This window comes from Coffea eugenioides, chromosome 4, assembly GCF_003713205.1.
Source record: "Coffea eugenioides isolate CCC68of chromosome 4, Ceug_1.0, whole genome shotgun sequence".
Taxonomy (NCBI): Eukaryota; Viridiplantae; Streptophyta; class Magnoliopsida; order Gentianales; family Rubiaceae; genus Coffea; species Coffea eugenioides.
The window spans coordinates 7632677-7645840 of NC_040038.1; the positions used below are offsets into that span (position 1 = coordinate 7632677).

A 13164-nucleotide genomic window follows, 5' to 3' on the forward strand; every position below is an offset into this window, starting at 1 on the left:
GTCTGATCATTAATTTAATACATCCTTCGCAGTTCATTTATTATAAAATTTGGGTTTCTTACCCGTTATTATTTGTTGATCTGACAGATGAATTCACTTGACTCGCTACTAAAAGTTTGCCAGGATCTGCCCAACAATAAAAGTAAACTGTCAGCCTATGAGGCAGGAAGATTCAGCATGAAAACTCCTAATGGAAAACTGATCGCAGATGTTGGTTGTGAACCAATTCTCCACATGAGACACTTCCAGGTATATTTCCTTAACAGTCTCGACTATTCTTACAGAGCTATTTATGTTGTCTGTTATTAACTGGCTCTGGTTGACTGCTACCTGCAGGCAACAAAAAGACTTCCAGAGAAACTAATTCATCAAATCCTTCATCATTCCGACAAAAGTACGAGTTACTGAAAGCACGGGTGATTGTAAAGCAACCAATGGCTATCCTGTATTGAATGCGAATTTCAGACTGTTCTTTCTTGGGATGTGAAGGCCTTCAACGGAAGCTATCCTCCAAAGAATTTTTACCGTAGAGAATGTCTCTGATAGAGACTGGTTGTGTTGTATACAAATGCGTCTTTTTCTTTTAATTTATTTCTCTTTTTAGTTTTGATTTTCAACTAATTAGTTTTGACTGAAGTTAGATCTCTGGCATATAGATCAGGCCAGATATATTTGTTTGCTTACATTTCCTTGTTTCCTTCAGAACTAACTCTGTGATAATGATAAGAGTAGCTTTTTGACAAAGCTGTCAAAGATGGCTTATTTGGAACTCAAAACAGGTTTGAAAGAAAAAGAACAGATTCATTAGCAAAAAGAACAGATTCATGATTGATTAGCAAAAAGAACAGAAGTTTGAAAGAAAGAAGGATCAGGCAGCTATAGCAATACTAATTTGGTTTTGCTTTTTCTACTTGTGTGAAGTTAAGTTCAAGGAGTAAAAGACCAGAGAGGAAAGAAGCGACAAAACTCCTATCTTCAACTCATGAGATATACATGAATCGGAAGCAGGAATGACCATTCTTGAGCAGTTAACACCAAGATTGACCAAAAAGAAAACATAAGACTCAGATCACTGCATGTATATCATTTTCAACGCCATGCATACGTGGGATTCATAAAAATTTGTTTCATAATAATTTTTTGTTAAAAGTGAGTTATATCTCGTGGAATTGGACAAAATCGAAACAACAAAAGGTTGATCTGGCAACCGTTTGTGTCCCAAATTCACATGAATCATATGGTTATCCAAAAAAAAAAAAAAATCTTCAGTGTTGATTCTCAATGTTTTGCACATGTGCAATTTTAATTCATAAATATTCAACAGAAACAAATTAGGTGATTAATATTTGGCATTCAAAAACAAAAATTAGTTGCTAAAGTTTTAACAAAAACAAATCAAGTTCTGGATTTTCCACTTTAAAGCAAATTTAAGATTGTCGAGGATTTTTTTAATTATTGAAACAATTAGTCACGTGTTTATTAAATTGAATTTTTTAAAGAAGAAACAAAACAGAGGCTAACGTTGAATAATAAAAATAATTTGCATGACGGTACAAAAATTTAGTGTTACAAATTTTTACTTGGTGCGGTGGAGATAGGGTGGGTGTAGGGCTGGAGTTGAACCAAGTAGTTCGGCTCGAGCTCGCGAGCTATTTGGTCAGCAACTTGAACTCGAGCTCGGTTGACCAAGCTCGATCTCGAGCTTGAGTTGCTCGTTAGAGCTATCGAGTCGAGTTCGATTTTGGAAATATGATACTCGAGAGCTCGACGAGCTCTATCGAGTTTTTTATAATATATATTTTAATTTTTATTATTGTGAAATGTCAATAATATCGATTATTTAAAATTATATATAAAATATTAATTTTTATTACTTGAGCTTGATTAGACTTGATTGAGCTCGAATAAGCTCGATTGAGCTTGATTTAAATTTATTACATTTAATTAAACTCGAGGTCGAGTTCCATAAATTGATGTCGAGCGCGAGCTTAGTTATTTTGCCTCGAGTCTGTTAATTAAGGTACACTTTATCGGCCCAGCATTATGTGGGGACTTCCACAACACATGGAACTTGTGCAATAGACAATGGCATCTAACCAACAGTTGGCCACTAGAAGTCCCTTCTTGGGCCTAGGTATACATTTTCGTTCAGAATTTTTTGAAACATTTCCGGAGGTAACTTATTAGTTCCATTAGAATTCTCAATAACTTAATTGAATCCATCTCCATCTCTTTTCTCCCTCCCCTAATATAGGACCAGTTGAGGTAACTTAGTTCCTTTAGAGTTCTCAATAACCTAGGTGAATCCATTTCCATCCCGTTCCTCCCTCCCCCAATATAGGACCAGATGTAAAAATGCTGCACTGAAAAAAAAAAAAAAAAAAAGACAATAGTATCTGTAAACTAAGACGAGGCAATTAGGAAACATTGGAATTTGGAAAGTACTAGTAATTATTTTAGTGCTCTAGTGGCTTTTGTAAGTCACTGAGAATTATTACTATCTCTCGCTTATGATTTAGAGAACTGTATATAAACATAAGTATAAAATTGGGAGTGGATATGACAAAGTTCACGTTTGATAATCCAGTTCAGTCTTTAAATCTAATGGATTTAGATCTTAACGGGTTTAAATATGTTTGATAATAAAAAATTGAACATCTTAATAAATTAAGTGAGCCTAAATTGTTAGACAAAACTTATTCCAACAAATAAGTAATAAGAGTTCATTTTTCACTTAATGTAAAATACGTTCAAATGATAAGATTTCAGTACTTAACAATTCAACAACTTAATATATGCAAATTTCAGATTTCAGATTTTAGACTTCATTTTTATTAAATACACTGATTTAAGAATATCGAAAGATAATGGGTAGATGATTTAATCACATCCAAATATAATTAGTTGTTGAAAATTGTCCAAAATATTTTGTGATTTTCATTATAGGTATTAGTGGGTTAAAAGTACAATTCACACCCAATGGTCTTCATTAGAGGATGTAAAAGTTAAAACCATGACGATAACCAAATATGATAATATTGAAACTAATTTTAAATTGGTCAAACCAATGGGACATTCAAATAGTAATTGGTCATAAAAAAAATAAACGTTAATTGAAATGCAGAATTTCAAACTTGAAGAATAAGTTATAAATTAATGCAAAGGTATGGAAAGCATGCCTGAATTTTTTGCTAGTGATAATGCTAAAGTACCTATTTTAGTTTCACAGCAAATTATTTATAAAACGACAAATTTATACCTTCCAAAATGAACTTAATCTTTGAATAGTGAAGGGAATAGTTGTTATTTGAAAAAAAATTGCTATGGAAGTAAAATTTGTGATGTGCAATACCATTTGTCCTTCTTAAATGGTAGAATTTTTTTAATTTAAAAATAGAGGAGGGATAATATTCAAAAAGCAGTAAGAATGAAGGAAGAATTAGAATCCAAGACCGTGAAATTTTAACTTTAGACTAAGGCCTTCTTGACTTACTAAATTCTTCTACCGTCTGTCTATAGAGCAACCGTTAAAATATATTGCGATGTCATATTTTTTAAAATGTAAAATTAATTAGAGAAAGTAAGTAAATACAAGAGAAGGGTAGATAAGATTAAATAAGAAAAGTATATAAATGTAAATAAGAATAATAATTATTAGTCTGTATATATACATATAATAGATTAAGTGAATATTAGATGTGTTGACAAATAGGATATCCGTTAGAAAACTAAACCAAATATGAAGTATAATTTTTTTTTTTATCGACAATGATAATATTTGTATAATCTAATCTATTCTATTATACACGGAGGAGAACTCTAAAGAGACTTGGCAAGGGCTACAGGTATACATACCGGACTGACCAAAGAAGTGCTCTGACCAAAGACCGAATATGTCATGGAATCAAAATCCTGTCTCAAAAAGTCAGGCAAGAGCCACGTGGAGTGTTTTTGTTGGGCAGTCAGAAAAGCAAAGAATCCAAAACCCGCAATCAACTGCCACTTCCTACACGTGGCAAGTTCCAGAATTAAAAAGAACTAAAAAAACCACCAACAAACAACTCCTTCCTCAAAAAGGACCAGAAGTCATTACTACGTCGTCGTTTTATCGCCCTCCTTCGCTCCTTATATTTGTAGTACAATCCTTCATAACAATAGAACCAGACCTCCCAACCATCATCAGAAAAGAAAACACACACCAAAGCCTTCATCAGATTCGCTAAAAGCGGTACGTATATGAATTGCATATTTCTTATTTAATCTCTCTCTCTAGAAAAGGATTTTAATTAGGCTTTTTTTTTTTGGGTACTGATTGTTGTGTGTATTAATCTATGATCATGTATCTTTTTTCATGAGATTTATGATTCACATTAGTCTGGTAATTCCTTAACCCACTGCAGAGTGTTTGTTTTTAAATTTATTCAACAGCCCACATGTGAAAACAAACCAAAGAGGGAATTTTTTCGCTCAATTTTAAATGTATTGCTCTGAAGAGAGAATGCAGTTGAATAATGTGTGTTCTATCAACGTTTTGTTCCGTAATTTCTGGCTAATTCTCTGTTTGAGGTATCTTTGGTTATTATTTCTTTCTTTTTCTTTTTTTTCCTGGGAAGTTCTTTTATCCCTTTTCTTTTTTGATCAATTTTATCAACTAATATATGGGAAGTTGGAAAAAAAATTCAAAACTTTTAGCAGAATTTTAGACTTGACTTGTTTATCAATTTCAGATAAGCTGCCTATAGGTTGTTTTAAGCTATTGATAAGAAGCCCTTTTACGAATTTGAATCACAGTGTGAGTTGCTTTAGTACTTAGACACTGGCCCTTATTTTCTCAAGAACACTAGGTGGAGGCAGGTGTACATCTGAGAAGAGATGAGGTAGTGAGAAGCTTTGATGGAGGATGGTATTGTAACCTCAACTGGAGTTTGATCCTTCCTATTGGACCTATTGGGGCCTACTTGCAATGTGTAAAAAAGTCTCTTGTTACTTTAATTTTGTTGTGGAACAGACATTAACTGTTTTTTTTTTGGTCTACATGTTACTTCTTAGTTTTACAGAATTTTCCCTGAATAACTTCCTAGTTTATTTTATATCTTTTTTTTTGTTGGTAGACTGGACAAATTCCTAGTGATGTAGGAGATGTAAAATGAAATTTCCGACATAGAAAAAACTATTTTGAAACTTTTTTTAAGCCATTTGGTGAACCTTTACTGGAGGCAGAGAGAGAGAGAGAGAGAGAGAGAGAGAGATTATTTGATTTCCAATTGGAAAGCACTTTTCAGGATCGAGATGTAAAATTGAGAGTGATGTAGGAAATGTGGAATGAATTTTCCTAGTTGGAGTAAAACTATTTTAAAACTTGTTAAATTGCATGATAAAGCCATTTTGTGAATCTTAGTTGAATTGAGAGAGAGAGAGAGAGAGTTATTTGATTTCCAATTGGAAAGCACACTTCAGGAACTTTATCAAGATGTTATATTGTAAAAATGATTTTTTACCCAGAGTCCTTTGTGTTTTCGCATGCTCATGACATTTTCGTATTTTACCTTAGTTGCAGATAGTTCCACATCATTTCAGACACTCATAGCTGTTTTAACACAATTTTTAGCTCTTGTGATTTAGTTTGCTGACTTGAAGTCCCAATTCAAGCTTCTAGCCATCCTACCTACCGTCCACTCTCACACACTCTGCATATGCTAATAGAAGTTAGGGGAGATTTTGTAGTTTATTCCCCTGAAGTTTGAGGGCATTAATGCAAGTCAAATTTGGTGTCCAAATTGTCATCCTGCCTCTTCCCCTGCATACTACTAGTTTAAGTTATATGTAGGCCAAACATGACTGGATAAGTACGGCTTTGTGCTTTTAGATGTAGCTTGCTTCCTTGGTTATTCTCCATGAACTCATTTATTTCTTAAATTTTTATGGAAGTACATTTAGCACATGTAAATATGTATTGAAAGTGGTTAATCATCTCTTGAGATTAGCTAATTGATTGCCTGATAGTGTTATATTTTTCCTTGAGCATGAATTGGCACATAGTGTGTGGCTATATCTTTTATCTACTTGAGATCCCTGCTGACTTCAAGTGGAACAAGAATTCTGTTTGAGTTCTGATTTTGTGTGAAGTACTCAATTGTGATGATACATATATCTTAGTGCTTTTGGAAGATTCAGGCTACAGAATGCATGTGCTATTATTTCTCTGTTGCAAGGTAGCTTATTGCACACTCAGACATTGTTGCTGTTTGTTGAAGAATTTCCTGAAGTCTCTGTCATGCAATGCAAAGATCTATAACCAATGATTTACAACTTATTGTCTTATAATGCCAGAGATGGAGAAAAGAACAGCAAAAGCGGAAGATTTATGCATGATTATGTTTGTAACCTTGTCTTGGTATTTAATATGCTGGTTTGTTTTACCTCAGGTTGAAGGAATATGATTTTCCTTATTTTATGGTTTTCCTGTAATTCTGATTGGAAGCGATGTATGTGATAGTGATCCTAAGTTTCTTTACTGGAATATTATGTGGCTTCTTGTTGCTTCAATTTTCCTGTTATCTCTTTTATGGAGCACCTTTTCATTTTTTGTTACCTGCATCTTTCCTTTTGCAATTATGAAATGCTTCTTACATCTTGTTACTGCACATTCTCAGGATTGGGGCTATGGGTTCTGCAAATGGCCTTGTGAATGTCCAAAGTAATCAACCTCTTTTTTCATTTGGGGTCATAACAGATGTCCAGTATGCTGACATTCCCGATGGGCGTTCATTCCTTGGGGTTCCACGCTATTACCGACACAGCCTTCTTGTATTGCAAAGGGCTGTAAAGAAATGGAACCACCGAAGGCCTAACTTCATAATGAATTTTGGGGACATTATTGATGGATTTTGTCCCAAAGAGCAATCTCTCAATGCTGTGAAGAAACTGGTAATGGAATTTGATAATTTCAATGGTCCCGTTTATCACATGATTGGCAATCACTGCCTCTACAATCTCCCTCGAGAGAAATTGCTTCCCCTTTTGAGAATCCATAGCCACAATGATCATGCCTACTATGATTTTTCTCCAATTCCTGAATATAGATTTGTAATCCTTGATGGCTATGATATCAGTGCCATTGGCTGGCCCAAGGATCATCCTAAAACTTTGAAAGCCTTAAAATTTCTAAATGAGAAGAATCCCAATTCAGACAAGAACAGTCCAAATGGGCTGGTTGATCAGGAGAGAAGGTTCCTTATGTTCAATGGAGCTGTCGGGAAAGAACAGTTAGAATGGTTGGAAAATGTGCTATCAGATGCAACAAGGCTGAATCAGAAAGTAGTGGTGTGCTGCCATCTGCCTCTGGATCCTAATGCATCATCTCGTGAAGCTCTATTATGGAACTATGATGAAGTGATGGAAGTACTACACCGGTACAGTTGTGTCAAGGTCTGTCTAGCAGGACATGATCACAAAGGTGGGCATTCAGTTGACTCTCATGGTATTCATCATCGGGTTTTTGAAGCGGCATTGGAGTGCCCTCCAGGTACAGATGCTTTCGGGTGTGTAGATGTTTTTGATGATAGGTTATCACTTTCTGGCACTGATAGAATGAAGAGTACAGAAATGATTTTCTGTCGTTGATTTTGAAAGAATGGCAGGTTATAGAAGTTATGACCAATTCTGAGTTGAAGTTACTGATACGGAATGTAGTTAGTATTCACGGAAAACCCGTTTTTATCTCAGGAAAGTGTAAGATGGTTACGCTGATCTCTATTAATCTGGATTTCCTTCCAAGAAGTCCACCATTGATACTATACTATGATGATCCTTTTTCTTGTTCGTGGAGCCTTTGATTGAACCAAAAATCAATAAATCTCAAACATTGTTGTTAGTTCAATTCAATTGTTCATCAACCCATGATGTAAGAAGAATAAAGGATCAATAAATCTCTTTGGTTTATTTGCAACAGATATATATTGGTACACTCATGAATTAGCTTAAGGCCTACAACATAAACTACTTACTGCTTTTCATCAATTATATGTTATAGCTAGTTTGGTAGTTGAGGATAGAAAAGAAAAGAAAGGATAAGATAAAAAGAGGAGATTTTAATGTTGGTTGGGAGTTTATGAAAGATGGAAACATTTTTTGTAGGCATTCTACAACTTTCATTCGTTTTCTGCCCGATTTTGGACGGAAATTTTTTTAACTTGTAGCTGGCCTCTGCTTCCCCCCAAATCAGTCAGTTTCTTTTCTTTTTTATTTCACTAAAATTTCTAAACATTGAAAACACCTAACTTTCTCTTCCCTTCTTTTCTTTTCTACTCGAGTCCCATCTCCCAAACTAGATAAGAGTCTATTTGCATCTTTCATAGTTTTGTCTATTCGCAACAATCATACATTGGGATATTCACGAATTAGCTTAAGCTATGTCGGTCTGCTTAGAATGGTTATGACTTATGAGTGAGTACAGTTGCTTACTGTAGCTTACCGCCGATACACCAATGTGCCATGCGGTTAGGAGTGGGCAAAAATATTCGTGGACTCAAAAAATCCACAATATCTGATCCAATTTGTTATGAAGAATAGGGTATTCGATTCAAATTATTTAACTAGGTCAAAAGAGGATCGGATACCTACTTATATGCGAGGCGGATGAGGGTTACAGGATTAAAAATTCGCGAATATCCGACCTACCCTACATATATATTTTTTATTTTTATACACATATTATAAAATAATATTTTTTGAATTAACTAAATAATTTCATCAAACAAATTGCACTACAAATATATGAAACTGTAGTTTGCATTGCACTACAAATATAAGAAACTATAGTTTGTTTATAAAATTTATTTATAGATGTCATGATCTTATGTTTTTAAGGAAAGAGTTTAATTGATGTAGAATATATATTAAAAAAAGGGAACTACTTATTTTAAATTTTCATTGATTTTGAATTATTTAAAATTTTTCCTTTTTAGTGTATTCTCTTTGTATATTTGTTTCTTAGCAAGAAACTTTTTCTTCTAGAAAAAAAATCTATATTGGTTTTAGATGAATATGTAAAATATAAAATTAAATTAATATCAATCATTTAAAAAATTAAATAATGATTAATGAGTGGAACAGGACGGGTATTCATTGATCTAATCTTTTTTTAGCGGGTATCTGACAACTAAATAACCACTCATATGCAAGACGAATAAGGATCAAAAAATTGTTTGTTGATCTGAGTCAACTAAATGGTGCACAAGACGGATATCCGATCCGTGCTAAACCCTACATGTGGTGGCTAGGAGATCTGCTGTCAACTATCATCACAAAGTCGGCAATTCTTTGTTTGTGGATGCTTTAAATCGTTAAAAAGACAGAGCCTGACCTCTATACGTCTTCCAGTTGACTTACCTCTTCCCATTTCGTTGGAGACAAGTTAGAGTTGTCATACAGATAAAAAAAATAAGGTAACCGTAGGATGATGAGATATGCTAGTCGGCAAAGTTGTGTTACTTGTATAATTTTGGAGCACTGGCATCATGAAGATGGATGAGCACTTTGGAAGGTTGATATTTTGTGATTAGGATATTCATCCACCCAACCCAGTAAAGCCCTCCACCCCTCGCCTGTGGCTTCCAATATTAAACATTATTCTTTCACATTTCACTTTCTTCTGAAAATAAATTTCTTCTATGTTCCCTCTTCAATGGGAATGCAGCTCTTTCCTTTTCTTGTTTTCTTCCTCCTATTCCTTAGTGGTGGTTGGTAATGATGGAGGTTCTTAGTTGACTTTTATTGTCCACGTGCATAAAAGAACATAGTATTCGTTGTGTAAAATAAAGAGGCAATCTAGCCGTCTGTTTCAAGTCATTAACATCAAATTTGTCACGTTAGGCCGACTATCTTCTTCGAATAAATTCATACAGAAATTATTGGAGTGGAGTTTATTTGAAATAATTATTATAATATTTTTTATAATGTGATATATGTGAGATAAAAAGATAATTGAAAAAATAAAAAATTATATTGAAATTTATGTTACAAATTATTTTTCTCAAAGCATTACAATCCAAACACATTTTGTCTTACTCTCTTTTTCTTTACTTTTACATAGTCCCTCTCATTTTTTGAATTGAATCAGAAGGACATTATGGCTGCAGTGGGTGAGAGGGGAAGATTATGGTGGCTTTTAAGGGGTTCGTGTTTCAAATGTTCTGTTCTGAAATTACCTTTTGTTCGGTTTGTCCCGTGTTTATATGGTTGTTATGTATATTAATGCATTGATAACTCAAGCATAACTCAAATCCTCTCTTGGTCGCCAGTAGAACTAGTGTTCAAGTTAAACACATAGACCTGGTTCCTTCTTGAAATGCAGGCAAATTTATGCATCAAATGGTCAACATATAGGCGGACACAAGGGAAAAGGGAGGGGCGTAGTTGCCCAGCAACCAAAAGTTGAGAAATTTTAAAATCCTTCTTATAATTTTAGTTGTCAATTAACGTTGTAGTACTTTGGCCTCCACCTATATATAATTATCAATATTTTTTTTGTTATTTTGTTTAATTTCTTTTGATGAAATGCCCTTTACCAAACTAACAATTAGTTTTCTTATAAAAGTATACCGTTAGTATCTACATTACCATACTATTAATACTATTTTTGAATAACAATTACAAAAACATTAATTTTTCTTTTAACCAAATTTCTTATAACAAACCAACTGTTAGTTTATTTGATTACTATAACTTCAAAATAGCAACTAAGCAAACACTTCACATGTTACATATGAAATCAAAGATAAAGAAAAGAAAAGAAAATTATGTTCTAGCTATCATACAAATTGAAAAAGTTTCAACCACAATTTTGAACGCATCACATTGATTGTAAATAAAATGGTATAAAGTCTAATTTTCACATTTTTTTTATACTTTGCATTTATTTTTTAAAATGTTCTTATTTCTAATTATAGGCTAGTGAACTTTCATTTTATATTTAGTATACTTTTTTTGCTATAAAATTCTTTTGCTTTTATATCATTGGTGATTCGCCCCCTCCCTCTCCTCCACCCACAAGACCAAAATCCTGGGTCCATCACATTGCAGAGAAAGAAATTCTGCGCATATGGAGAGAAGAAGGGGGAGATAACATGTATGGCATGATAAAAGGGTGTAAAACAAGAGAACCAAATAAAACACCAAAATTATTCACCAAATCCTCCCCATTAGCCAAATCTTGACTGTTTCAGTACCTGACGAACTTCGTTGATCCCCATATAGCAATTACACTGTATTGACAGATTGACACATATGACATATGCCTGTCAAGCATTTCCTTTTGCCGATCCTTGTCCCACTCACTTTGAAATTTGATGTTCCCCACTCACCCAAGATCCTTTAACTATTGCATAGGCATCACGCAGTTCAAAAGGTAGTTAATTCTGCTAGACACCAAATGTTTCAAAACATGAACATCAAACTACAATAATTAGCCCATTATCTGAAAACCACAAGTTTTTTTAACTCACTTTTGTCGGGATGCTTTGCCTTTTCTCTTCTCAATGAAAAAGAATCCAAAGAGGGACAAGACAGAGAAAGAAGAGAAACAGATGGCAGCAATATCTAGCGACGCATGGCGCCCGGAAATTGCCTCAACCTGAAACAAGTTTGTAGTCTTGTGTGCATCTGTGGTTTGGCCAAAAGCGACCTCTTCCTCTGCAGAGTTGAATGCGTAGGCTCTGAGGAAATATGTAGCAGTGGGTGTATCCCTCTCTATTGTCCAAGTGATGGTGCTGTTAGAGGCACTGTATGGCTTGGCAACAATCTTGAATTGGCAAGTCTTGTCCTTAGCCAAATCATCCACAGTTTTCCTCCATGCACGATCTACCTGGCTGATTGGTGCATAGCACAGCTTTACCTTAATAGTCTTGTAAGTTGAGTCTGTCCCAGGTGCAAGGGTGTTGTTGTATGACCAAGTCACTGTGATTTTGTCTTCCCCAGCCTTTAGAACTGCCAAGTTTTTAACAAAACAATCAACAATCTTCAGCCTTTCACAGAAAAGGGAGAAAAAAAATGGATCTTGAAGCTAAGGAAAAGAAAGGAAGCCATATTGCTCTTTACCTTGTCCTTGTGTAGGAGAAGCTCGGACAATAAGAGTTCTCTGAAGGGAAGAGAAGGTGACACCATTGGAAGAGGCTGCTAAGCAAGAAAGCACAAGCAAAGCAAGTAGGAAACCACCAGCTGCCATTTAGACTTTAGAGTTGGCTCTTTTAAAGTTCCAAAACTAAGGGATTGAGCAATATATGGTGAATGGTGGTGAAAAGATTGATGGAAGGCTACCACTAATTGTGATACAGAAATAGATGTAAAGATGGACCAAAAGACTTTGCTTGTGGGTTGGTTTTTATGCAAGGGGAGAAGTCACGAGTGGGGGTACCAAAACACTTTCACATAAGACAGCTAGACAAGCGGTGTAACTGGTTTTCTACTCTTTTTCGGAACAAAGAAGAGTCAACGCCCGCCGGTGGCTGCTGCTTTTGAAGATTTACAAGGGACTGGGGAAGTTGTCATTCACTAGAAATTTGGATTCTTGGATTTTTGGATTTTTTATTTAACATATGAAAGTATACAAGCTATATATGATATAGATGGCACCAGAATTAGTTGCAAAAATCTACGTGAAAATGCTCTTATGCTAGAATGGTTTTATAGCCTTGCAACGTATTGCACTTTCTCACAAAAGTTGCTTTCTAATTTAAATTCAGTAAGAAAAAGGTGGGATGTATGATTTGCATGCTTGAGGAATATGATGGTAAAATACTATAGGATTCTGGTAGCATCACAGATTGAAATTTATAAGCATGCAAAAATTCTCTCAACACTTAATTTATAGACATGGAAAAACTAATGATTAAAAGTTATCTTTAACTTTCAAAGTTATGATAGGTATAATAATATTCCTATTTTTCAAGGCTATATTCTTTTACCGTTATATTCAAATGAAACCATGCTTTCATGTGTAGTTTAGTAACAATTTTTTTTTGTAGATGTATATAAGAGGTATGATAAAGTACTCCTTTTCATCAGAAAATTGCATCTAAGAAACTTGTATCATTTTATATGATTTTGCAATCAAAGCATAGTCTTTAAAATCAGGAAGTATCTCAAAGCATATGCAAAAATGGTGAT

At 34.3% G+C, this 13164-nt stretch overlaps 2 protein-coding genes and 1 long non-coding RNA gene across 3 annotated transcripts; 2 read left to right on the forward strand and 1 right to left on the reverse strand.

Annotated features, from left to right (window-relative positions):
- Positions 1–53: 53 nt before the first annotated feature.
- LOC113768152 lies at positions 54–744 on the forward strand. The gene is made up of 2 exons (XR_003468057.1): positions 54–249; positions 337–744. It is a non-coding gene; the product is annotated as an uncharacterized LOC113768152 (long non-coding RNA).
- Positions 745–4020: 3276 nt separating this feature from the next.
- On the forward strand, positions 4021–7818 carry LOC113768658 (manganese-dependent ADP-ribose/CDP-alcohol diphosphatase-like). The gene is made up of 2 exons (XM_027313104.1): positions 4021–4228; positions 6654–7818. The coding sequence occupies exon 2, from the start codon at positions 6664–6666 to the stop codon at positions 7621–7623; it is 960 nt and encodes a 319-aa protein (XP_027168905.1). The 5' UTR covers positions 4021–4228; positions 6654–6663; the 3' UTR covers positions 7624–7818.
- A 3364-nt stretch (positions 7819–11182) lies between these two features.
- Positions 11183–12481, reverse strand: LOC113768375 (high-affinity nitrate transporter 3.1-like). The gene is made up of 3 exons (XM_027312712.1): positions 12097–12481; positions 11505–11985; positions 11183–11417 (listed from the first exon to the last, which is right to left on the reverse strand). The coding sequence occupies exons 1-3, from the start codon at positions 12221–12223 to the stop codon at positions 11378–11380; spliced, it is 648 nt and encodes a 215-aa protein (XP_027168513.1). The 5' UTR covers positions 12224–12481; the 3' UTR covers positions 11183–11377.
- Between the last annotated feature and the right edge of the window lie 683 nt (positions 12482–13164).